The 25,624-nt window shown below is 58.4% G+C and overlaps 1 protein-coding gene across 10 annotated transcripts in view; it reads left to right on the plus strand.

Moving 5' to 3' along the window:
• The window catches only part of ARHGEF10 (Rho guanine nucleotide exchange factor 10), a 72,645-nt gene that overhangs the window by 9,498 nt on the left and 37,523 nt on the right, over positions 1 to 25,624 (plus strand). For 5 of the 10 annotated variants that reach the window (XM_074353395.1, XM_074353391.1, XM_074353393.1 and 2 more), the window contains exons 2-10: positions 871 to 953; positions 8,524 to 8,802; positions 9,049 to 9,330; positions 10,427 to 10,490; positions 14,727 to 14,803; positions 16,741 to 16,797; positions 18,471 to 18,634; positions 20,707 to 20,823; positions 23,412 to 23,526. In XM_074353395.1, the coding sequence (XP_074209496.1) occupies positions 871 to 953; positions 8,524 to 8,802; positions 9,049 to 9,330; positions 10,427 to 10,490; positions 14,727 to 14,803; positions 16,741 to 16,797; positions 18,471 to 18,634; positions 20,707 to 20,823; positions 23,412 to 23,526 (1,238 nt within the window). Of the gene's footprint in view, positions 1 to 7; positions 198 to 870; positions 954 to 8,523; positions 8,803 to 9,048; positions 9,331 to 10,426; positions 10,491 to 14,726; positions 14,804 to 16,740; positions 16,798 to 18,470; positions 18,635 to 20,706; positions 20,824 to 23,411; positions 23,527 to 25,624 lie in introns of those variants that run through there. The other 5 variants (XM_074353396.1, XM_074353397.1, XM_074353398.1 and 2 more) reach the window with 3 other exon arrangements.

Genomic DNA, 25,624 nt, shown 5'->3' on the forward strand with positions numbered 1-25,624 from the left:
CTTACAGGGTCGCGCACACAGACCGAGGTGCCCGGGCCTGGGTTCCAGTCCTGACTGTGCCACGCAGGCACGAGGGGCGTGCCCGTTGTCCTCCACAGGGGGGACCACCAGGACGGCCGTGCAGCAGTCTGGGTAGCCGTCCAGGTAGCCGTCTGGGTAGCCGTCCGGGTAGCTGTCCTGGCCTCTGGGCTCTGAGGGTGAGTTCTGGTTCTTTGATGCGGACAGTGATTCGGCAGAGCTCGCCTGTCTCAGCAAAGTTTGCTTCCCGCCCCTGTTCTGGTGCAAACACTCCTGAACAGGGCACTTGTTCCGTGGGACATTTTCCACGGAGCCAGGGAACCTGCCTTCTCACAACTTAGCTAGTGTCTCACTCGCTCTCAGACCCAGGTTTTCTGATCACGTTAAGGAAACAGGAGGGCAGAGGAGAGAGGAAACAAGGCGGGCCTGCAGAGGTCCGGCCCAGGCCCGAGGGCTTAAGAAAACAGCACATCCGTAATCCTCAGAAATTCGTTCTTCACTCAAAGCTGATGAAGATTAAGCTGAAGGAAGAAGAAATACTGGGCTTCTGTCTTCATTCCCCGCTCCAAGCATGTGCGAGAGGAAGCGGAGAGTTGAGGGTGTCGGGGGCTGGAGGGGTCTGGCCAGTGAACCCCTGGTGCGCGAGTTAACTCCTGGCGCGGGTCCGGGTGGCGTCTTGCTCTGGGAGCTCTGCGCCGCGCTCTGCCCTGAGCCTTATTTCAAGGTTTGCAGCCTTTCCACTAGTAGGTGGCAGTTCTTCAATTGCAGTTGTGAATGAAGTCCAGCCTCTTTCCTCAGGTGGTCGGTGGGCGTCCCCCCACCCACCCCTGACGGCGTGTCTCATCCTCACAGGGTCCCGGCTCCTCCGAGGCCCAGGAGCCAGGTGGACGGCGGTGACATGGACCAGCCAGGGCCCCCCGCTCCCGCGGCAGAAGGTAACGGCGGGTCACGGCGGATGGGGGCTCTTTCCCGGGACCCCAGGCTCTGGGAATCACTGAGTTGCTGCGGCTGGGTTGGGGCATGGGGTGGGCACTCCTGGGGAGGGGGTTCTGGGCAGACGCTGAGGGGGAGCCCTGGTGCCCCGTGCTCTCAGCCTGTGCCCCTCACTTTGGGGGCATCCTGGCTGAGCCCCCTCCTCCCTGCAGTGCACACGCCAGTATCTAGAGTCCCGTATGTTTACCTCAACATCAGAAGCCCATCTGGGTTGGGGGACGGGTGGACGACTTCCTGGTTCAGAGACTAAATTGAGGCCGGACCGCAGCTCGCCAAACACGTGTGCCTGTGGCCGACCGGGCACCTGCTGGCTGAGCTGCTCGCAGGTTCCCTTTCTCCTGCCTCCTCCCTCCCTCCCTCTTTCCTTCCTCCCTCCCTCCCTCCCTCCCTCCTTCCCTTCCTTCCTTCCTTCCTTCCTCCCTCCCTCCCTCTCTGAGCAAGGATGTGAAAGGGGGGGTGCACATTGAAGTGTCCTGTTGTCCCCTCCCTAGAGCAGAGTCATCACCGGAGATACTGGGGGGAAGCTGCACACACAGGCCACTGGCCTCCCCCCCCAGCAGGGTTTCCCGGTTTCCGGGCACTCCGGCCTGCTCTCACAGCGGCTTCATCCAGTGTGAGTGGCTGGCTCTGGGGTCTCAGGCTAGATCCCGCTGTGATTGTTCTAACTGCAAATGAGGCAGACGGACAAGCACCAGTTTTCATCCCCATCAGAGCAGCGATGCCTGGACAATGCCTGGAGGGTGTGTCCTCCTGTGGCCGCTGGGGGACGGGCCTGCGTCCCCTCGGCCTGGCCGCCGTCTGCCTGCTGGACCCGCCTCCTGGGACAGGCTGTGCGCTTGCAGAGCTCGGGGGAGGCCGAGGGCACTGGGCCTGGGAGCGGACTCCCCCGCGGCCGCCCTCCGCCTCTTCCTTCCTGGCGTTTCACTGGAACGGGCCTCTGTCGCTTTCCTGTCTCTCGGGGGCAGCAGCTGTGAGCTCGGGTGTTTCCCTCCCCTCCCCTCGGCCCTGGGCGGGATGGGGCGGGGGGCTGCAGGGCCCTGAGGTGCTGGGGGCGTCACAGCTGCTGGGGGAGTTGTGTCCAGGGCCGGATGATGTCCAAGCGGCTCAGATCTGGTGGCAGGCGTCTGCCGTCCAGAGGTGGCCACTCCTGCCCTTCCCTCGTTGCACGTGTCCAGGTGCGAGCCGGCCAGTGTCCACTCGGCCTTCCAGTCACGCCCCTGGTTCTGCAGAGACGCCCGTCCACCCGGCCTGCGCTCCCAGAGGCACCTCTGTGCTCGGTCTTGGCGAGGAGAGGGCGCGGCCCAGCAGCACCGAGCCCTGGTAGGCGGGCCGGCGGGCACGGGGCTCACGGCTGGACGCCTATCAGGGGAGATGGGGCCAGGCCTGTGCCAGGCTCGGGAGGCCGCGTCCCCGATCGGCTGCAGCGATGAGACCACGTGCCAGGGGCCGGGGCGCCTACTGGGGTGGAGGCCACCCAGCTGCTTGTGGTGGTGGTGGTTTCATAGAGCACCCGGCCGTGCACCTGACATTTACACAGTTTCTGTGTGTCACTCACACCTCAGTAGAGACAGAAAAGAACAGGTGAACGAGGGGCCCCACAGAGGGAACTGGAGGCGCGTTGAGGGTGCGGGCAGAGTTCATCGCGTTTCCCGCAAGTGGGCTCCGTCCTCTCCGCCCTGCAGGCTGCTTCCCGACCCCCACCCTGTCCTGCTCGCACACCAAGTGCTCCTCCGACCCAGATTCATGAGCGAGTCTGACCAGCAGGGCCTGTCGCTCACTTCTGGGGTGCGGCCAGTCCTGCCAGGCCCTCCACAGGTGACACCCCGACCCTGTCCCATTTCAGGGCCCCTCTTCGCTGGGATCTGACTCAGGGCTGGAGGAGGTGGGACCTTCTTCCTGGACCACTGTTCATGGTCCGCCTGGAAGGCTTCCCCCGGGGGCCTGGGAGGACCCTGCAAGTGTGGGGGAGCCGAGGGTGCAGGTGCAGGGCTGTCTCCGGCTCCCCAGGCCGGTGGCCGTCTCCTGGCTGAGAGCCCAGCGCACAGCTTCTGACTTTGGTGCAGAGTCAGGCCACAAGTCAGTCGTGTCAGTGCCACGTCTCACGTGCGACGGCACTCTGATGCTTGCGTGGTTTTCTGGGTAATTAACACTTGTGCCCTTAGTGGCGGGGTCACGGCCTGGCGCCTTTTTTGATGATTCAGAGGTGCTTTAATTATAATTTCCCTCATTATTAAACTGAAACTGTCCTCTTACAAACGCCGTGGCGAAGGGGCTGGAAGTCACCGAGGTCGCTCCTCCCAGCACCACTGGGACATCTTGGCACTTACATTTTGATCGGTTCTCTGGGTTTTCCTCGAGTTTCTACTCTGCGTGATCGCCGCCATCGGATGTTCATTTTAACATTGTTGACTGTGCGTCTTTATGTCGCGTATTTTCCACGTCCCTGGGAGTTTTCCCGGCTGTCATTTCTGATGGCTGCGTAGTGTTCTGTCTGCAGTGTTGTTACAGGTGTGGGTGGGGTAACTGTCCCGTGTCCATCTGTCACCTGTGCCTGTTCTAGGAGCTTCCTGGTGACAAGTCAAACTGTCAGGGTAGAGCGGGGTCTGGGCGCAGGTTGTGTGGCAGAGGACCCTGCGGGCTTTGAGGGCTCCGCGCACGCGGCGCAGGCGTGTGTCTCTCCAGCGTCAGCCCCTCCCCTGGGGACAGCGGAGCAGGAGCAGCCCTGCCCCCGCACTTTGGGTGGAGACTGGAGGGGTCACGTCCCGCAGGCGCGCAGACACGTGGCCAGCGGAGGCCCTCAGCGCCTCAGCGTAAAAGGGGCTCTGGGATGTGGACGTCGGATGGGAGGGTGCTCCCGGGTCTCTCAGGATGCACAGGCCGCAGTTTGAGGTTTTAACGTCGCCACCAGCTAAGCCTCCCCGTGACTGATGGCAGAACTGGACGGCGAGTCATGCCGGTCCCGGAGCCTGGTGGCTTGCCGCGGGCTCAGGCGGAAGCAGAGCAGCGGGCGGTGCGAGGGGACCCTGCCGTTCCAGCTGCAGCCGCGGTGACGCGCGGGCCGAGCCGGCCGTGAATGGAGCCTTGTTGGTGGGGCTGTTCGCAGCCTGCGGCTCCTTGCAGTGCTTCCTCTTCGTAACAGTAAAGGGAATTGCAAAGCAAGGAAACAGAGAAGCGTAGCGCGGATGAAGCGTTCACGTCCTGATCCACTGTGGTCTCACGAGCCCCCCACAGTGCGCGCTGCTTTTATCTCCAAACTTGAGAGCGACTCTTCTTTCATTTCCTTAATGTGTTATTTTGTGGCACGTCTGTAAAGGCTGTTAATGGGTCTGTAGCCGTCCTGGGGGGCTGTCTGTGCTCAGAGGAGGGATGACCCGATGGGGCAACCTCCCCTCATCCGCTTCACCCTCTGTCTTGAGCCCTGCAGCCGGCGTGCTCCCCCGGAGGACGGGGGACCAGAGCCAGGCTGTCCTCACTGCCTGTCGTCTGGGAGGGTAGATGGGGATGGGGACAGGGAGGGAGGGGGCGGGGGAGGACCGGCTCGGTTTGGGGTGAGCTGCATCGGGGCTCCTCTGGTTGCTGGGTGTGAGTCTGCAGCTCTGGGGGGCCTGGGTCTAGACTTTGTTTGGGCCTCACGTGGATGAGGACGGGGGTGGGCATGCCTGGCCCCTTGGGAGAAGGTCAGGACTGGAATTGACTTTCCAGGGGGTGGGCAGAGGGAAGGGGCCCGTCAAAGAGGACAGTCTGCTGCGGAGGCCATAAGAAACACCGCGGCCAGGGGGCTTAAACCACAGACGTCCGGTCCCTCCCAGTCCCAGAGGCTGGACAGCCGAGATGACACTGTTGCAGGCTGGTTCCTGAGGCCTCTCTCCTCGGTGGTGGACGGCCGTCTTCTGCCATGTCCTCACGTGGTCGTCCCCCTGGGCATGTCCGTGTCCTCACCTCCTCTTCTTGTAAGGACCCCAGTCCTGTGGGATCAGGACCCACCCCAAGAGCCTCATTTCACCTTTACCACCTCTTTAAAGGCCCTGCCTCCAGATACAGCGTGTTCTGAGGTCCGGTGTATGAATCTGGGGACACAGTCCAGCCGCACAGGGACTGAAAGTCTGCCAGCCGGTGGGAGGGAGTCGGGAGCGCGCTGTGACGGTGCTGCCCCAGGAGGGTGGTTCCAGGAGGGGTCGTGAGAGCTCCTGGGGCTCCTGGCCTGGGCAGGGGGCGCGTTTACAGCCCAGATGCCAGCCGTGGCTTGCAGGGCACAGAGGTTGGTGCTTCCGGCTCTGACTCTGGGCTGCTCCGCGTGTGGCTGTTGTGCCCTGGATCCCCATCCTGGGTGGGGTCTGTCCCTCCACACCACACTCCTGGCCTGGCTCCCAGACCAAGGGTGCCTGCACCTCATCTGTTTGGTACCCCTCGAACCCCAGAACCCTCAGCCGTGCTCGGCCACCTCCGCCTCTTCTGTGCGTGGAATTGGGAGCCAGGTGTTTCAGAGAGGCGTCCTCCTCCGAGTCACCCAGCCTGCCGATGACCGCTGAGTCCCATTTGCGTGGAAGCTTTCCATTTGGAGTGTCATTTGTCGTTACAGATGCCTGGGGGGGCTGTGTCCTTGCCTCTCCCCGGCTTGAGTGTGGAAGCCTCGTCATCTCTGCCCTGTCAACTCGTGACCCCTGTGTGTCTCCGTGTCCCCCCCTTTCTCACGGGGACATGGTCATGCTGGATTGGGGCCCACCTGCTCCGTCCACGATGACCTCACCTTGAGTCCCTCTGCCGGGGAGGTATTCCCGGAGGTGGTCACCTTCAGATGGTAAACAGCCGGTGTAAACCAAGCACCGTACGATTTTGTATGCTCTTTGTCTCAGGGATTCTGTCACTGAATATTCATCTTAAGGAAATAATCAGAGATCTTTACTTAGTTGACTGTAAGAATATTTGTGAAGAAACAGCCCCAACGTCTTACACTAGAAAATTTGTTCAGATTATGACACTCATACAGTGCGATACTGTGAAACCATTAAAGTCACTTTGTTGAAGATCAGTCAGTAACGTGGGAAAAAGCTCCTGACATGCTAAGTTAACGTAAGTCTAATTGAAAAACTGGGTCTTTTCATGCTCGTCTGCTGGAAGGTAACAGACACTGGTGAGGATGTGGAGAAACTGGAACCTTGTGCACGGTTGGTGGGAATGTAAATTGGTGCAGCTACTGTGGAAAGCAGCATGGAGGTTCCTCAAAAAAGAAAAAAAAAACTACCATACGATCCAGCAGCCCCACTTCTGGGTATATTATGCCGAGAAGACTTGAAAGCAGGGCCTCAAACAGACACTCGTGCCCCCGCGTCCACAGCAGCGTTGTTCACAGTAGCCGAGGAGGAAGCAGCCCAGGTGTCCGTCAGCAGTGGTTGTTTGAGGAACTGTGGTCTGGACACAGCAGAACATCACGCAGCCTTGAGAAGGAGGGAGACACTCACCACAGGGGTGGCCTCGAGGACATCGTGCTCAGTGAGAGGGACCCACATGAAGGACAAGTCCCGTCTGATCCCGCTCACGCGGGCCCCTGGAGGAGTCAAGTTCTTAAGACGGAAAGTAGGTGGGGGGGCGGGGGGCAAGGGGACGGGGAGTTAGCGTGTAACGGGGCAGAGTCCCAGTTTGGGAGGCTGGGCAGGTTCCAGAGACAGACGTGGTGGTGGGCGCACAGCAGTGCGAATGTGTTCGTGTCGCTGACCTCTGCTTCAGGATGGTCGAGACGGGGGATTTGAAGTTCTGTGTGTTTTACCACAGTTTTAAAAAAGACCTCGGTTTTGATCATTCCACCGCTCCCTTCACACACAGGCACGCACAAGTGCGGTCTCTGGACCTACTGCAAGCGATTGGCGCTTTCTTTGTGCTTTTCTACATTTTGCAGATTTTCTACAATGAATATATTGCTGTCTGCTTCAGGTTGCAGGACGTCTTTCTACCTGACACGCTAATTTTTTGAAGCATATTAACCCTTCGACATTCACATCTAATTACAATATGAAACTCAGCCACTTACTAGAAGTGAGAAGAGAAATTTGTTCTGTAATCTTCGATTTCAGCCTAACCCAGCAGAGTGATCACAACGGGGCGGAGGAGGCTGGCACTGGGGAGGCTGCTTCCTCTCCTGTCGACTTGGGTGCTTCCTAACCAGCTCCAACTGTGTTTCAAGCAACGAGGAAGGAATATATATTTCAGAAGGTTTTTGGGGCGGGGGCTGAATCATTAAGTACTCAGTTTACTCACAGCAGTAAAGCTGGCGAACACAGCTGAGCGATAAATCTCTTTAACAGAAAAATAAAAATTTCCAGAATATTTTCTAAATGCAGTTACCATCTCCTTAAGTTCATATTTGCCAAATAAATATGACAGGGGAATAATGCTAATTTAGTGCCCTGACAAAAATGATGGGGAAAAAAGCTTACGTTTTCACTTAGCAACGTGACAGAGCGCTCCCGGCACGGCCAGATTCCTGAGAGCGCTGACTCAGAGCCACGAGCCAGGCTTTTCTTTGATCAGCCTCCTTGCTCGGGAACCACATCTTACAACTGCCCAGCTTTGGGCATTAGAATACACCCAGAAGTGAATTTATGAAAGTTGTTCTAAAAAAACGCTTTACGGTGTCTCACACTAAATGGACTGTAAGACATCTGGGAGGAGATGGAGCGAAACACGAGCCCAGGACGTGAGACACAGGTGCTCCCGGCACCACCTTCACCTGTTTCTTTTTAAAACAAAATATTTGCAAGTATAGTCTATTTAGTGTTTTTATATGTAATACATGCAAAACTCAGGTAGGCATAGAGGGTTTTAATGCCATATCAGATTTTAATTCCAGCTTATGCATTTTTTTTTTCCCTGAAAAAAATTTTTAAAGTCACCTTCTAGTGATTTGAAATTACAGCAGGTACAGTGTTCTGGTCCTTTAAATTCAACTGACTTTCTTTTTCTTTTTAAAGTCTGCACAAGAGATCTTATTATTTGTGATATAAAAGCCCTTCTGTAAGCAAATATTGCATCCCCTCTCGAGCTCCCCCCAAAGAGCAGTCCTGGAAAGAACTCTCACAACCACGGGGACACAAGTCACCCATGCTGTGGGGCTTACGGCAGGGATGACACACAGCCGGCTGGGTGACTAGAAGGGATGGAGTCTTTACACTGAGCGCAGGGCCTGCTGAGTTAAACATCGCTGCTCTGCCGGCTGCTTTAGTTCAAGGTTTTCCGAGTCGATTTTTCCTAACGCGATTCTGAGTCCAGGGTGGAAGCATTTAAGACGTGGAAAGTGCTTTTTCTCTTGCCCTCTCCCTTTCTGCCTTTTCTTTCCAGACTGAGCTGTGGGTCCTGACCCCAAAGCCTGATGCTGCGCACATTTCCCAGTAGGAAGGCTGGGTGCCGGCCCGGGGGCCTGGCCACCCGTCCTCGACGCTTCTGTGTGTGTCCAGGAATATGAAAGTCATTTTACCAGTAACAGGTGGTAACACTGGTTTATGTTACCTTACATTTTAGAAAATGAAGTGAAGTATGACCGTAACAACAACGAGGAGGAGGAGGGGGAGCGGCTGGATTTCAACAATGGGGATGAGGTTCCAGACACAGACGGACAAGCACCTGGGGCCCCCCAGGCAGGTGACGCGGGAGCCGCCGCCCCCACCCCCACCACCGCCACTGACACCGTCACCGCCACTGACACCGGCCCCGCCACTGACACCACCGTCACTGCCACGGCCACTGCCACCACCACTGACACCACTGTCACCGCTGCCACCATCTCCACTGCGGGCTCAGGTCTGTCCTCGGGCTGCCCACCTGTGGCTTGGAACATGCCGGGGGAGGTAGTGTCGGGGGCCCGAGGTCTGTGCCGTTTCTGTGACGCAGCGTGAGCTGGAGCGGCTTAAGTTTGGTCAAGATCCTCTTATTGGTCCTATTTTCCGTGATTTTCAGTCTTGTCCGTCTACCTTCATATTTGTATGTTGGAGGGAACAGGCGTTGCCGTGTGTGTGCATGATTACCATGGCTCCTTTCCATCTTCAGGAGGTGAAAACGGGAGGCTGGGTGCAGACGCAGCCGCGCCGGCAGAACCTCCTAAACTCATGGTCCCGCCGAGGGTCAACCCCTACTCTGTCATCGACATCACGCCCTTCCAGGAGGACCCACCCCTGCCCGCAGACGCGGACGCCCAGGAGGAGCCTGCGGGCCTGCATGTGCCCAGCGGCTACTCGGTGCCGGTGCCCTGCGGCTACGCCGTCCCCTCCAACCTGCCCCTGCTCCTGCCCGCCTACTGCAGCCCTGTGGTCACGCCCGTCGACCCCACAGGTAGTGCTGCCCCGCCAGGCCCGGCCCCACCGCGTGCTCCCGGGTTCTCGGGCCTCGGCCACAGGAGCGCTGCCAAGGGAAGGGTCACCGTTGTGGTGTCTTGATGCAGCACGTGTTACTGGAGTGTGTTATATGTCACGTTACCCCTGTCTCCCCAAAATTCACTTGTTGAAACCCAGCCTTCAAGGTGATGGTGTCAGGAGGTGAGGTCATGAGGATGGACCCCCTCCCTGCGTGGGTTTAGTGTCCTGATGGAAGAGCCCCAGCCCCTCCTCCAGGTGAGGACACAGGGAGAAGACGCCGTCTGTGGACCCGGAGGGGCCTCACCAGACCGTGAGCCTTCCGGCACCTTGGTCCTGGACGTCGGCCCCCAGGCTGCCAGGAACAGACGTCTGTTGTTCACCAGCCGCCCGGGCTGTGGCATTTTGTTGGAGCTGCCAGGGCAGACTGAGCTGAGAGTGCAGGCTGACTGCAGCCTGGCTGAGGCCTGTGGGCAGCCGCCTTCGCCCACTGCAGTCCCGGGACTGGGAGGGCAGCCGGACCTCACGCTGAGGCGGTCCTGACCGCTGGGAGTTACACCTGAGGACAGAGGCCCCTCAGCCGCACGGTCACAGTTTGTGTGAAACCTCAGTAAAGGGGCTCTTCCCTTCCCAGTTCGTAACAGTTGAGAAAAAAGAACTTTGTCAGATATCACCAACTTCAGTGCTTCTCCCCTGAGCATCATTTGAGGTTGTCATATAGACGTGATAGCATATAGATCACAGCTGTCAATTCCCATGAAAACTTAAGAAACAGGAGATAAGCGTGGTGTTTCTTTTTAATTCTGTCTTGATTTATTTGGGCACCGTTTTATCTCTAACTGTTTGGTAAGATCTTGGGACGCCACTCTTCCTTGTAATCCTATTTGAATATGGTTTATCTAAAAGCTAAAGACCTTAAATCTACCAGTCGATCATCTTTACAGTAAGATAAGCCTCCCCGTTGATAAGGAAAACATGAAACCATTTTAAGGATAAAAAGCAGCTTCCTGAACACCCCTTTCAGGTGTAAATCAACACGAACTTTCTTTGCTGAACTTTCTCTCTTTTCCTGGCAGAAACACAGGAAGCAGCAGAAGACAACCAGTTTAACTCCTTAAGTTCTGAGGATCCAGCAAACAGGTACCTTTACTGACTTTATGCAGATGTTTTGAGCCCCTGACCTTTTTCTAGGATGTTGAGTCAGGGATTCTGAGGGGCCCCCGCCCTCCCTCAGCCTCCGACCGCCAGGCCCCTCCCCGCCCCCAGCCTTGTGTCCTCTAGTCCACTGCCCTCTCGCCTGGGACCCCTGGTTGGATCACCCTGAGCACCAGGACTCCATAAGACGTTAACATTACTCTTTGTGGATAAAGAGAGCCTGTGAGTCCCCGCCCGGTGGAGCTGGTTGATGCGACCCCCGTCTCCCCATTGCAGGTGCTCAGTCTGCTTAACGTGGTGACGGTATCAGTCTTGTCGGGGAGAAGGGGTTTTTAATTTTGTCTAGCCCACCTTTCATCTAGAATCCTTGAAACTGGTTTGGTTGTAGGCCTTTCTTTCATGCTGCTTGCCTTCACAAGTGCTATTTCCTCTGCTTGAAGTGCCCAGGAAAATCCCCTCCCCCAGGCAGACTCCTACTCACCCTGCAAAACCCAGCTTAAATGTCTCCTTTCATAAAATTTCCTGCTCCGTGCTTCTGAAGCGTGTGCACACACCTTGTTATAATTAACTGCTTTTTGCTCTCACTGTTGTTTCCTGTGTCCCTTTCTGCTACTAGACTGTGAATTCTTCAAAGACAAAGACCAGGTTTTACCAAGTCTTAGAACATCTACCACCTAGCCTGGCAGTGTGCTTGGTGCAGGGTAGGTGCGTTTGTTTTTGTTTTTAAGCAGCCGTTTTGAGTCGTAATTCACACACACTACGTTTCACCCATTTAAAGTGTACCACCCTGTGGTTTTTGGTATATTGCATTATTCACTTTTAAACAGTGGTTTAAAAATATACCATACAATTTGTCACATTAACCATTTTTAAGTGTAGAATTCAGTGACGTCAAATACATTTACGTGTTGTATAACCATCACCACCGTCTCCTTTGGAAACTTTCTCATCGTCCTGAACACAACCCTCCCCACAGTCCAGTAACCCACCGCCAACACTGCCCACTCTGACCTCTGCTCCGCCTCTGTCTCTGAATTTGCCTGGTCGAGGGGCCTCCTGCGCCGGAGTCACAGTGTGCTTGCCCTTCATGTCTGGCTTGTTTCACTTGCATCCATGTTGTAGCACGTGCTGGGTCTCCTTCCTTTTTAAGGCTCGATGATACTTTGCTCTAAGTACAGACCGCGTTGTGTGTGCCGGCTCATCTGTTGATGGACTCGTGGGTCATTTCCACCTTTTGGCCCCTGAGGGTGACGCTGCTGTGAGCGTTGGTGTGCAGGTATCTTAGCTCCCTTGGCTGCACCTAGGAGTGGAGTTGCTGGGTCACAGGGCAATCCTGTGTTTAACTTTTTGAGGATCAGCCAGAGTGTTTCTCAGAGGCTGCACAATTTTCCGCTCCCACCAGCTGTGAGCGGGTTCCAGTTCCCCTGTGAGCTCACCACACTTACTTTCCGCCTTGAAAACCCATGGCCTCCAGTGTGTGCGAGGTGCTCTGTGGTTTTGATTTGCGTTCCCTTGCTGACTGAAGGTGGTGAACGCCTGTCTTTTCACGTGCTTCTCGGCCGCTTGAGTGTCTTTCTTGGAAAAATGTTACTCAGATCCCTTAGCCCATTTCTGAGCTGGAGTTTTTGGTTGTTGTTGGGTTGTAGGCGTTCTTTATATAGTCTTGGTGTTAACCCCTCATCAGACACGCGGTTCTGGAACATTTCCTCCCGTTCTGTGGGTTGTCGTCACTCTCTTGATAGTGTCCTTTGATGCACAAAAATTTCTAATTTTGCTCAAGTCCAGTTTTATCTGTTTTTTCATGTTCTTGCCTGTGCTTCTGGTGTCGTATCCAGTAAGTCGTTGGCAAACCCAGTGTCCGGAAGCTTTTTTGCTGGTCTTTCTTCTAGGCGTTCACAGCTGTAGCTCTTAAGGCGGGGGGCCGTGATCCGTAGATGTCTGGGGGCCCAGCTGATCCGTAGTTCTGTTCACGTCCTGTTTGCACGTTGAGCTCTGGCCTGGTTCTGTCTGCGGCTGCGAGTGCTGCGCCGATGGCTCCGTGACGGCCGCGAAGCTGTCTGCCTGCCCGGTTTTGCTTCGTGTGTTTTGGGGCCCCTTTGATAGTCACGTGCACGTTGGTAATTGTCACGTCTTCCTGCTGCGTTGAACCTTTTACGAGTGTGTCATGTCCTCCGCTGTCTTCTGTAACCTGTTTTGGTTTGGGGTCTCCCTCGTCTGACCAGGTGGTACAGGGTCTCGGCGTGGTGGTGTGTGTGGCGCAGGGGAGTGTGTTTATTGTCATTCTTCGTTTGCCGGCGTTTCCTGAGTGCCCGTCGTGCGCTCTGCACCAGAGGGAGAGCAGCAGGGACACGTTTCTCGCGGTGTCGGCGGGGCAGGAGATGCTCGTTGGTAATCGCGGGAGTGAGTGGCTAGTCCTGTGCGACGGTCACTGTCCTGCGAGGAGGGAGTGTGGTCTCACGAGCGCCTGTAACAGCAGGGCTGCCCTGGGCTGCAGGATTAGGTCACGTCACGGTTTCTGAGTAAACAGGGGGCGAGTGCCTTTTCCTGGAGCACAGATCCAGCCCGTTACCCTCTTTGCTTTCACTCTCCTCAGCCGAGTCCGCCGCTCCCACGGCCCCTCCCAGCAACCCCCCCATGCTTCTCTCTCTGCCGAGATGGGCACCTCCCTGACGGTCACCTGTCGATCTCGAGCTGCCCCAGCCCCTCCTCCCAGGGGGAGGTGATCTGCGCTCCACCCACGGTGCGGGGAGGGGGGCACCTGCTGGCTCCCCCACATGCGGTGTGGCTGTGGGACCCGCCGGGGCCTCCAGGGCTCCTGGGCTGCCTGTGTCCCCAGCGCCACACACGTGGCTGCCAGGTGACCGCGACCACTGATCAGGCTCGGGTGTTCGAGGTATGCAGCCGTGAGGCCCCCGCCCTGTCTTGTTCTTACACCCACTTTGCCGGCCTTTTCACGGCACGAAGTGCACCTCGTGTGAGCTCCGAGGAGGAGCAGCTTGACCGGCGTCTTCTCCGTGGTTCCCGCACGGAATTATCGCGCAAACTAGACCCGCCTCTTTTGGAGATTCCAGTTCTGTACGTAATTAAAGATGAGTAGACGGAACATTGTCGCTGGTAATCTAAAGTTTATCGTGAAAAATATACCCATTGAAATGGTGGTTTTTTTTTTTTAGAAGAGAAAATATAAAATGAAGTGACACTGGTAACCCTCAAGCGACTTGCAAAAGTGTGAAATTTTTTAAACACATGGGAGCATTGAGGAATAATTTAAAGGACCATTCACGTTTGATTCAGATTTTCTCGTGTTTGGATAACTTTATTTTGATGTAGTTCCCCACTTGAAAAGCGCAGGAACGCTCCTTTGTCGACGTGGTAAAGCTCGGGCTGAGCTGGGGGGCGTCTGCCCCCGGGCGTCCTCCGGCCCTCGGCTCTTGCCTCTCACCCCGAGCCCTTGCAGGCATTTCGCGGCTTTTTAGAACTTCCAGCAAAAACAGTAAAGGAGGGGGACCATCCTCTGCAGACAGTGGCACCTCTGTCCCTTGCCCCGAGGTGTCGCCTTGTAGTCATGAAACTTGCCGTTGGTGACTCCTTCCCACGTGCAGGGTTCTCAGAGCTTCTGTGTTTGTCTCCGGGCGGCGCCCTGGCCCAGTCTCTCCTCCTCCCCGTCCCGCTTTCCCACCAAGCGCCCCCGGGACCGCACGTTCGCCAGGTCCGCACCACGCTGCCTGCAAGTCCGCAGCATCGTGCCGCTCACAGGCGCCGTGTGGCTGGTGGTCCTACTGTCTCTTCACTCTTCCCCACAAATCACCCCAGCAGCCTCCCTCCCAGGTCCCGACAGTGCGCGGTCCTGTGCCGCGGCCCCGAGGCCCTCGCGGGTGAGCGCTTATCCATGGCGGCCTGTGTCTCCCCTGCTGACCCACCACCGTGCCTTGGGGCCCGGCTCTCCCTCGGGTGTCTCCGTCCACAGCCCGGTGTTGCATGGGGCACAGCGGACCCGCCCCGAGGTCGTGGGAAACAGGAGGGTCCAGCCTCTTGGAGCAGGGACTGCATTTCTTCCGGTCCTGCAGTGCATGTGCCCACTTGTAAACAGTCATGACCTTGAACTCGCACTCCTGTGAGGCCCCCAGGAGGGTGCCCGAGCCGGGTGCAGTGGGTTGGGGGCCTTGGTGACGGCTGGGGGAGTCTCAGTGTCTGACGCTCGTTCGCTGTGTTTTCTTGAAGCGAAGATCCGGCCCACAGGGAGGAGAGCGCGCTCGCCCGGTGGGTTGCAGACCCGGACAACACAGCCTGGATGGAGAGTGAGTACCTGGGCCGGCGTGTGCCGGGCTCTGCGTGATTCTCTGCCCGCCGTGCTGACCAGCGCGCCTGTGAGGGTGCCCCCGCGCCCCGCGGACCCCCCGGCCCGTCTCCGGACGTGCCCCTCCCTGACGGGTTCTTTCCGGCCCAGACGCTGGGGCCCGTCAGACACGCGGAGGCTGGGGCAGTAGCAGCTCGCCTCCCTGGGGCCCCCAGTGAGGCGCTTTCTCGTGGTGCCACGTTGCGGGGGTGGGGGTGGGCCGTTACACAGCCGACCGACCAGATGGCTCAGCCGACCTGCTGCACGTGTGGTTTAGAGAGCAGAACTATTTTTAGCTAGGTTTGTTTGTTTAAAAAAAAAAAAAAACACTGCTTTTTAAATTACCCCCTTCGTTATCCACTGGCTCACTGATTCCTGTGAGGTTGTTTTAAATGATTGGCTTACAAGGTGGAACCGCCCTCACTGTCTGCTAATTATTAAATTCTCTCCTGGAACGTTTCATTCTGGCTTTAATTGTGGCATCGTCAGAATGAAGAACTTAGCATCAGTGACGCCTGCTGGGGGCTGTTGGCCCTGGATCGTTGCAGGGTTAAAGCTCCCTCCCACCGGCCCCTCCAGGTTTATTTCCCGAGTGAAATCTGCCAGCTTTCCCCCGTGACTTGGCCTTGCTCTCGGGATGGCTTGCTTGAAGGTGCCCCCTGTGCACCAGCAGCCCCTCACGCGCTCTCACGGGAGCGGGGACGCTTCCCGGGGTGCAGTTAACACACATTATTACAGGACGGCGTCTGTGACACGGGAGCTTGGCAGCAGCAGAGTTAGGCTGCTCACCCGGGGAGCGTGGGGACAGGGACGGTGTCTCCACGTCCGGGGAGAGGGAGGCTGTGTGAGCCTCGTTCTGTCTTGTGTTGCTTTGTCACTGGTTCCCTCTGTGGTTTCAGGGTGGGGGGCCTGTGGTTGGGTTGGTTTCCCTGTGAAGCCCGGGGAAAGTGTCTAAATGAATCACAAACCCTGCTGCTCTCCCGCGGGACCGTCTAATGCAGGCACATGGAGCACCCACCCAGGGAGGAGCCCTACTTTTTTTTTTTTAAAAAAAAGAAAACACATTACAGTTTCCTTGGACACTAATGTCCCGCATAATAGAGTTTGAGAGATTTTGTCCTAAAAGTTCAACGTTTTTCTGCTCGCGTGTGGCTGCCTCTCATCCACGTTGTGCGGCTGGGCACCCCTGTGTCCCCTCTCGGCCAGACGTGATGTCCCTGGTTAACCCCCGGGCCAGAGCGTGTCCGGTGAGGACTGGTGGTCACGGAGGGCGCTTTGCCTCAGAGCCACAGTGGGGAGAGGGGAGGTGAGCCGGCCCGGGGACAGAGGAGGCGACCTGCTGTTGGGACGTGCGCGGAGGGGCCAGGGTGGGGCGGGCTGGCTGGCTGGCTGTGCTCTCGGACTTGACTCCGGAAACCGTTCCCCATAAGGAACAGGATAAACACGTTATTCACATGGGATCACCGATAGCGAACTGGGGAGAGAAACCAACGCGAGAGGAGGCCTTTGGTCTGTTTCCACAGGCGGCTGTGAAGCCGTCCCTCTTTTTCGGGCACCCCACCTTTGCACTGTTTGTGTGCGTTCACTTCACTGGCTTAACAATGTTTATAAAGAGCCATGTGGGGATTTGTGGTTGGACACGGAGCAGTGAAAGAGTTTGGCCTGGAAAGCGGGAAACTCCCTGTTGGTGACGTTTCACAAGTGCTCCGCTCACAGCGCGGTGCTTCCGTCCCAAGAAGAAGTTCTGCCCTAAAAATCGTACTTCCCCTCTGGTGGGCACCGCCAGCCACCAGCCACCCTTACGGACTGACTTCCTGACCAGCTGCCGTGCCGCGGGGCCGTGGGCCCGTCTGACGCGGGGCTCGGTCAGTGCTTGAAGTCTCCTTCCTTTCTTTCCAGATCCGGAAGAAGCCATTTACGATGACGTGCCCAGAGAAAACTCAGACTCGGAGCCAGGTTTGCTTTTGTGCGGATCTGAGTCTTACGAGACTCGGTTCGGCAGTCTTTCCCTCTGGGTGTAGACGTGCACGCGTCCGCGCCCGGCGCCCGCGTGTTGTGCAGGCACGTCTTGTGCGTGTGCAGTGTCTCGTGACTAGGCTCCTCTAGAGTTAAAGGTGCGAGTTCTCGGACTGTAGGAGCAGGAATTCACAGCGGGCTGAGGCGCCCGTCGGCGCCGAGGCTCGGGCAGCTCGGACGGCCGAGCACAGCCCACGTGAACATCTCAGGAGGAATAGGGGAGAGCGTGTTCAGCCGCGGTTTGAAGGGACAGCCGACTTCTCCACGGAGCAGGGCCACGTGCTGAAGGGGGCAGTGTCCCAGCCTAGACTCCCACACCCAGCTGAAGTGCCGTCCTTTACGGAGAGGGAGTCAGAGGCAGTGACAGACGGGCTGGAGAGACTGCCCTCTCCCTGGCCCTAGAGAAACACGTCGTGTTGCGTGGGGGAGGACACTGAGCATGGTGATCAGGCGAGAGCGGTGAGCGGGGACGCCGTGCCCTCTGGCCCAGCCCGCGTGTAGCCCTTCCACCCCAGAGGTGTGAAGCTAAGCACCCCGAGAGACGTGTTAGCAGTCACATCCCGTAATGTCCCGGCAAACAAGCCGAGGCCCACCCTCACGCCCGAGACCGTCTGTGGGGTCCAGGGCTCCTTAAACGTTGGCTGGGTTGGAGCTGTCGTTTCTGGCAGGATCAGGCCTCAGTCTGCATGTGCCTGGAAGGCCCGTGGCAGGGTTCGGTGGCCTTCCACCTTGAAGCCCCTGGCGGAAGGAAACTTCCTCAGTGGTTGGAGTGCACGTCCCTTAGATCCACAGCTGACCCACGTGGCTTCCTTTAGTCCTTCCACGAGTGCTTTGGATGCTGCCACGAGCCCAGCGCTGTTCCAGCCACAGCTGGCGAGTCCTCCCCTCGAGGGCCCCCTGTGGGGCGACCAGCACATGCGTCTGGGTCTCTTTACAGACAAACCTCCGAGGTCCTTAGATAAGGACACTCCTGGGGGACATTTAAATACATGCTGCGTGTAAGGTGGGGCTCCAGGCTGGTCTGCATGACCAGGTCTGAGGAGCGTTTTCCAGCAATTCATCCTCCCAGGTTGGCCTTTCCCAGCACAGAAGGGGTGGTCTGGGGTCTCAGAACCAGATGCCACCAGGTGTGGTGCCCCTGCTGCAGGTGAGGGCTGCTCTGGGGAGACGCAGCGTGTCCCCTGCGTGGGCAGGGCCTTCATCACAGTGTTGGGTGACAGAAACAGGAGTGCTCGTCACTGACCCTAGAGGACCGAGGTGACCGCACGTCTGAACACAGTCGCAGGTTGTAAGCTCATTAGGCTCTTTTTAGCACAGAAGAGAATTCCCGGGCATCTGCCATGAGCTTCTCGTGTTCAGACTTCACCGTCTGTTGCTCTGTCCGTCTGTCTGTCCTGTTTATGTTCCATACGTTTGACCAAATCTTCCCTCGTTGGAAGTTCCCTGTGCGCGGGAGTTTGGTGGTGCCGTGGTGGGTTCTCATGGACCGGGGGTCCTCAGGCTCCGTCGGGCCCGTGGCCCCACTCCCGCGGCTCCCACGGTGCAGGGACGGGCGTGCGCGAGGTGAGAGCTGCGGGGCCACCTCAGAGGTATCTTGGCGTTTGTGCCCCCAGATGAGATGATTTACGATGACGTGGAGGACGGAGCCGAGGGCGGGGACAGCTCCCTGGAGTGCGGCTGGAGCTCCAGCGAGTTCGAGAGCTACGGGGAGCAGAGCGACTGCGAGAGCAGAGACGGGCCCCCCCGCCCCTTCCTGCGCGGCGGCCACAGGAAGCAGGTGCGTGCGCCGCGTGTGCGCTCCGGGAGGCGTGGCTTTGGCCCACAGGGTGTTGAGCTGCGTTTAAGAGGGTGTACGTGGTCTGAGGGGAGCAAGGGACACTGGCAGAGGAGAAGACGTCCCTTTTTCACACAGTGTAAGCCTGGCGGGACGGGAGAGCTAAGTTTTACAAACTGAGTTACTCAAGGCCCTAAGCACTCGCCATCTTGAATAACCTAAGGCAGTGGCCGTCCCTGAGTGTCTGTGTCGTGCACACAGGACACCCTGGCCCTGCACGCCGCGTGCATGGGCCCCGCTGCGTTAGCAGGTGCTTTGAACCTCAGCCTTCTCCTCACAAATAGGAAGACAGAAAATAGAATATGTCACAAACGGGTGTTTTAGGACAAAAGCTGCCGGGCTGCCCCGGGTTATCCTTCCTTGAAGGGCGAGGGAGAGAACCTCCTGAGGCGAGGGTCCGGAAGGAGTGGACCCAGGGCTGGTGGTTGTCGGCTGGGGCCCCGAGAGCGGCTTTGCCGAGGGCTGTCTTCCCAGGGGCCCCGGGCTCGGGGGCGCTCGGCCGTCTTGTGAAAGGTGGTCTCTGCTGCGGCCCGCCGTCCTGTTGGCTTCGTGTGCCTGGCGTGGGGCTGAGACGCAGGCCCCATGTGGATGGAGGCCACCAGCCTGACAGGGTCAGCGGGCACCACCCCTCCACCTGCCCATAGCCCAGGCCGGGCTCCGTGTTCCCGGACGCCGTTTCCACGTCGGTGGCTGACAGGTTGTTAGAGGTGCTCGGTGTCCTCTCTTCTGGAATGTTGTTTCATGAAACTCAAGGAGAACCTGCCAGTTCAGGGTAGCCATCCCAGAGCACCCGTGTTATTAACAAGCTTCCTTCAGGAATTCGGCTCTCTTCCGTCGCCAGAGCTACTGCCACTGGGACGTGAGCAGCCAGCGAAGCTACAGGCGACGTGTGTGGCTGAGCCAATAGCCAGGGAGGCAGCTGTGCGCAGCGCTCCAGGTTGAAACTGAGACTTTCACTGTGGCGCTGGGGTCTGATTTCAGCAGGACGCGTCCCCGGTGGTGCACTGGGGAGAGGGTGAAACCCCCCTGAACTTCGTCCTTGGTGAGCCTGGTGGGTCACACACAGGCTGGGCTGCGTTGGGCGATGGTCCCGAGCCGCAGGCGCCGTGACTGAGCAGAGACTCTGCCCTCCTGGCTGCCCACCGGGACCCGAGTCCCCAGACGCACCACCAGCAGGGCTGAGGGGGCGGGGCAGGGGTGGCAGGAGCGGGAGGGCCTGCCCGGAGCGGCACGAGCACAGAGGACTCCCGAGGGTAGCCTCCGGCCCCTCCTTGTGGGGCAGGTCCTGGGGCCGGGGAGGGGTGCTGTGATAAGCCCCAAGTGTCCTAGCATAAAAGCCCGATTCCCAAATCTGCCGAAACAGCACCCTGCCTGGCTGAAGAGTCACCTCACCAGCAGCCCCAGATTTTTGTCAGGAGTTGCCGAGCTGTCCTTGTCGGGGCGGAGGTGGGAGCGTGCCCTGGGGAGCGGTGGGGCCTCGGTTCGCATCCTTGAGAGGGTGGCGGTGACCTAGGGAGGGAGCAGCGCCAGGATTTCCCCCCCGGGGGGGCTGCAGGAAAGTAGGCCAGTCTGGAGACTTGAGGGTCTTCAGCCCCCGCTTATGCCCCTGTCAGCGCAGCCTGGAACTCAGGTTTCTTTTGCTCTGGTGCTGACTTAAAGGAGTAATTCTATGCGTATCTTGTGTACTTGATCTTTAATGTCCCTGAAGTCTGGAGGCGCGGCGGTGCACAGACTGCTCCTGCATTTCTCGCTCTTGCTCGGGTGGGAGCCTCCAGTCTGGCCAACTGGAGCCGCGTCCGCCTGTCGATGACTCGTGTGACTCACCTGTGCGTTTGTTCTCGAGGGCCGGTGGGCTGGACGCGGGGTCTCCGTGGCGCGTGGCTCCTGGGGCCCCGGGCGGAGGCCTGGGGTCTGAGCACCGCTCCCCAGACGCTGCTGGAGCCCCTGCGATGTAAGACCGTCTGGAAGTGCCTGCCGGGAAGAGCGTGTTTGTGAAAGACCGTGTCTCCCTGTAGCTCTCCCGTGACCTAAGCCGCTTAAAGGAGCACTATGAGAGAAAGATGCGAGCCTTGATGGCAAACACGGTGGGAGCGGTAGAGATGCAGCAGCTAAAGCAGAGGCAGGAGCGGAAGGTAGCGTGGCCCCTCCTCCCGGGCGGTGGTTCTCACGGCGCGGCCCAGGGAACCCCGGGGCCCCCGGCCGGGCGGCGGATCCCCCTCCACCCCGGGGCACCCTTGGCCTCTGTCTCTCCCGTCCTCCCGTGTGTGGCAACACCACATCTGCTGGGCACAGGGTCTGCCATCTGCGAGATCCCCCCAAATGCAAAATGATGCACTTTTTTGTTGTTTTGGAAAATATAGTGATTTTTTATAAGTTTGTTATCCGAGGTAAAATGCAATAGGTTTATTACTTTTTAAATGAATATTAAAAAAAATGCTCAGTATTTTTCTCAGTTTTGGCTCCTTATACAATAAACAGAGAGAAATAAACCCGGGCAGCCAAGCCCGCTGGGCGTCTCGATAGTTTCTCTGGGTTTTTTGAGGGGCTCCCGAGACCAGAGCTGAGAGCTGCTGGCGTCCGGTATCTGAGGGGTGTTTTAAAAGGACACTGTCAAGTAACTTGTACTTCAGTTGATCTTCCGTCCTGCTGCTGTTTGGGTTTGCTCACACGTCGGAGGGCACTCACCTGAAGTGGTGTTCACTCAGGGGCGTCCTCTGTGCTGTCACCTGCCTTGTTCCACGCTTCTCAGCGCAGGAGCGAGGCCCCGGGAGGCACGGTACCTCCCGCAGCTCAGCGTCGGCGTTCCCGGCAGGAGTGCTGCCAGGGAGGCGGCAGGTCACTGGTGTCACCTGGAGCCCAGAGCTGGGTCGTCCGGGGAGGCATGTGCGGGAGGCCAGCTCAGCAGAAGGGGTCGGACATTCGCACAGATCGGACGATGGGAGGAGGCGTGGGCCCGTGTGGGAGGCGGTGAGGACTGGGCAGAAATAGGGCTGCAGGAGGAGTGTGTCCCTGGCCGCTGTGCGGTCCCGGCAGCCGCTCCCACTCCCTGGAAGCCGGCATCTTTATGGCTTCACCTGGAGCTCGGCTGTCCTGCAGGCTCCCTGGCCGTCCCTCTGTCCCTAATCTCTGACTCCCCTTGGAGGAGCCTGGACGGGGTCAGGCTGCAGAGTGAGGCCTTGGAGTCCAGGTCTGGGGTGAGGAGGAGGGGGGTCTGGGGTGACCGTGTGGAAGGAAGTGACAAGGGGGTGCCTGGTGGCCAGACAGGCGGGGCACACGGGCAGAGCGAGGGGATGGCGGTGGCCGTGGAGACGGGGAAACGCAGGCTGCGGTCCGAGTGGTCAGTGGGGCAGCCACTTCTGGTTGGAGGGATACAGGAGTCGGGAGCCAAAGGCAGCTCTGCCGAGTGTAACCTGGAGGAGTCGAGGTCGACCTTCCCTGTGCTGAGTGGTGGCCTTGGTGCACGTGCTTGGGAAGGCCGCCCGAGGCTCGGGGTCATCCAGGACTTGCAGAAACACTTGGGCTGGGGGTTCCTGGAGGGGCTGCCCACGCCCGGGGAGTGCTGAGCGCGGCCAAGGGCTCGGCCCGTGTCCACCGGTCGCACACTCAGGCTGGACGGCTTGGCTGGCCAAGCACGGGCTGAACCTCGGCCCCCCGGTTCCCCTCACCTGGTGCCGCTTTGCACAAATGCACAACCGCGTGGCGGGTTCTCCCCCGGTGAGAAGCACGGGCTGAGAGGCCGGTGGAGGGAGGTCAGGCTGAGAGGGCAAGGCGAGCGCGCAGCCAGGTGTCGAGAGCCCTCGTCTGGCGGGTGGGGAAGCGCTGTAGACGACCGAAAGGTGCTGGTTTGTCTTTGAGTGGCCATGTGGGTTTTCTGTAAACGATCCGTTGCTCGGTGGCCAGCACCTCAGGTGTCAGACTTACAAAGGGTGAGAAACGAGGATAAAATTCCAAAGCACGTCATCGGAAGCTCTGGGCACCAGTGGCCAGTCTGAGTGTCAGCAGCTTGACGGGACCAGGCTGAGTCAGCTCCACGGTGGGCAGTGGTCTTTCTAGCCTCCAGCCTCCGCTGGGCAGGGCGGGGCGGGGGTCTGCCACTTCCTCTGCGGGCCGTCCCTCCATCCGAGTCGTGGGACTGGCTCATCCGGTCTGTTCGGTGGGCAGGGTCTCTCCGTGTCCTGGGCGGGCTCCACGTGGCCCTCAGGACGGATGGCCTGTGAGCTCCTGGACTGGCCTCCCTGGGGAGCTGAGGAGGGCCGGTGGGGAGGGGTCCGGGGCCAAGCTGGGTGGGCGAGGTCTCCAGTGGGTGGTTCTGCTATTCCCTGCATTCTGTCCTCTAACCCGGGCAGACCATTTACTTTACAAACGTGGCTTCTCCAGACTCGGCGTCTGCAGAGCTCTCGGCAGGTGTTTATAATAAAAGCGAGGACTGTCTTTTAAATGCAGCAGGAGACTCCTTTATGTCAAGGAAGGGCTCCAATTTTAAAGTTTGTTTTTCTTCCTTTTTTTTAACCAGCAAAACCAAACCAAACCAAACAGCTCCCACCCCTCCCCCCAGCACACGTGCACACTCGAAACAGCCAGCAAAGCTCTGCCAGATCAAAGAGCCAATTTCAGATGGCGTTTCAAGACCAAACTACTTGACAGTATTCTTTTAAAAAATTCGTGGAGCGCAAGGAGATGCTGGTCGCCGCCCCCCCATCACCTGTCTCCCTTTCCGCAGATGCAGAAGCTCATGAGGGCGGCGAGGGAAGGCACCAAGGACGGGCTGGAGCGGACCAAGGCTGCGGTGAAGCGGGGCCGCTCCTTCATCAGGACCAAGTCCTTCGTCTCTGCAGGTCCGCAGGCTCACACGCGGTGTCCCCTGGGTGTCGCCCCCTCCTCAGTCCTGCGTGTGCTGGCGGCGCACGGCCTCCTCCCAGCACATGGGGCAGGGTCTGTGGCCTCGGCTGCAGGTGCCTGTGGGCACCGGGCATCTGGGACTTCCTCCGGGGGGTCCACCAGCTGCAGGAAGTTCAGTGACTTCTCGCGGGCGGGGATCCACTTCCCTTTTACCATCTCCCTTGGCAGATGGATGCGTGGTGCTCCTTGGGGGACGGGTCCTCCCACCCACGTCCCCTTGGGTCCCCAGGGACCCCGATGAGTCGTGGATTCTCTGCAGTCTTGTTCATGACGATCATGACGATGCTGTGTTTACTGCCCAGGGAGGCCGAGGAGGGCAGGCTCTAAGCAGGACTGCAGGGACTTGTTCTGGTGAGAGGCGCCCGGACTGAGGTCAGAATTGTCAGGTTTTGTGAAATTTCAGTAAGGGCGGTAGCCCGAGCTGTGTGCATGTCAGAGGACAGGACGTCTGGGCCGCGGCTCCGGGCCAAGGATCGCTGGCGTGTGAGGGCATTTCGGTGGGCGCCTTGCTAGGTGGTAGGGGAGGCTCTGCGTCACACGGAGGCGCTGTGACTCTGACTTGGTCCTCTAACGGCGCGTTCCTGTGTTGTTCCTACGAGCTTCTAAGGTGCAAATCCGGTGCCGGCTCAGAGCAGCATTTGCTAATCACGGTGCTTGGAGAGGACTCTGAGACCCCGTGCTTCCTCGGGGAACGGCCCAGGGAGACCATCTGTAATCGCAGCTGGACCTAACGAGGCCTTTAAGGAAGTGTTAATCCTTGTGCAGTTGTGAGCTTCTTAACACAAGACAGGGTTTGTCCGGGGAGCGCAGCGGCAGTGAGGTGGCGGCAGCCTGCGTGTTCCGGAGGGGACCCTTTGTGGGGGACACACAGGCAGAGCCCGAGAAGGGCAGAGGCTGGGGTTTGGGGCCCTGTTCCGGGGTCTGGTCACAAGTGCCGACACGGGTCCACCCCAGACCCCTGGACCAGGATCTGCAGGCGAACGAGGTCCCTGGGACAGGACGAGGGGCGGGCCTGGGGAGCTGGGGGAGCGGGAAGGGTCATCCATGGTTGGCAGTGCAATACACACGCCCCAAACCCCGTGGCCCTGGTTCCCTGAGCTGCAAAACGGGGAGACTGGGCTAACTTGTGGTTCTGGGCCCTGGAGGTGCCCAGGCAGGAACCAGGAGCCCAGGCCCACTGCCGCTCAGGCCGTCTGCGAGTCTCGAGAGGGGTCTGGACACTGGGACATTCTGGGTTTTTTTAAAGAGCATATTTTAGAGCAGTTTTAGGTTCACAGCAAAACTGAGTGAGGAGTTCAGAGATGCCCCGTGTCCCCGTCCTCCCCGCACAGCCTCCCCCGCCATCAGCATCCCCCAGACTTGTCACAGCTGTGAGCTTGTGGACACGTCACCATCACCCGAGCCCGTGGTTTACGCTGGGGTCACTCCTGGTGTTGTCTGTTCTGTGGGTTTGGACAGATGGCATGATGACTTGTGTCCACCATGTGGCGTCACAGCGAAAACGCTCTGTGCTCCACTGCTCATCCGTCGCGAACCCCAGCACCTGACAGCCGCTGATCTTACGTCTCCCGGGTTTTAGCTTCTCCAGGATGTTCTCACAGTTGGAGTCACATGTGTAGCCTTTTCGGATTGGATTCTTCCAATGAGTCGTATGCCTTTAAAGTTCTTCCTTGTCTTTCCACGGCTGGACAGCTCATTTCTCTTGAGCTGAATAATGTCCCATTGTCTGGATGGTCCCGGTCTGCAGTTTATTTATCCGTTCACCTGCTGAGGGACGTCTTGGTTGCATCCAAGTTTTGGCAGTTATGGGTAAAACCGCTGTAAATGTGCGTGTGCAGGTTTTTGTGTGGACGTAAGGTTTCAGCTCCTTTGGGTAAATCCCCAGGAGCGTGACTGCTGGATCACAGGGTGAGAGTGTGTTTAGTTGTGCAGGGACCCCCCCGAATGGTCTTCCAAAGTGGCTGCGCCGTCCTGCGTCCCACGTCCTCACCAGCATGTGGCGCCATCGGTGTTCTGAGTCCCGGCCATTCTCCT

Source organism: Camelus bactrianus, chromosome 26, assembly GCF_048773025.1.
Source record: "Camelus bactrianus isolate YW-2024 breed Bactrian camel chromosome 26, ASM4877302v1, whole genome shotgun sequence".
Taxonomy (NCBI): domain Eukaryota; kingdom Metazoa; phylum Chordata; class Mammalia; order Artiodactyla; family Camelidae; genus Camelus; species Camelus bactrianus.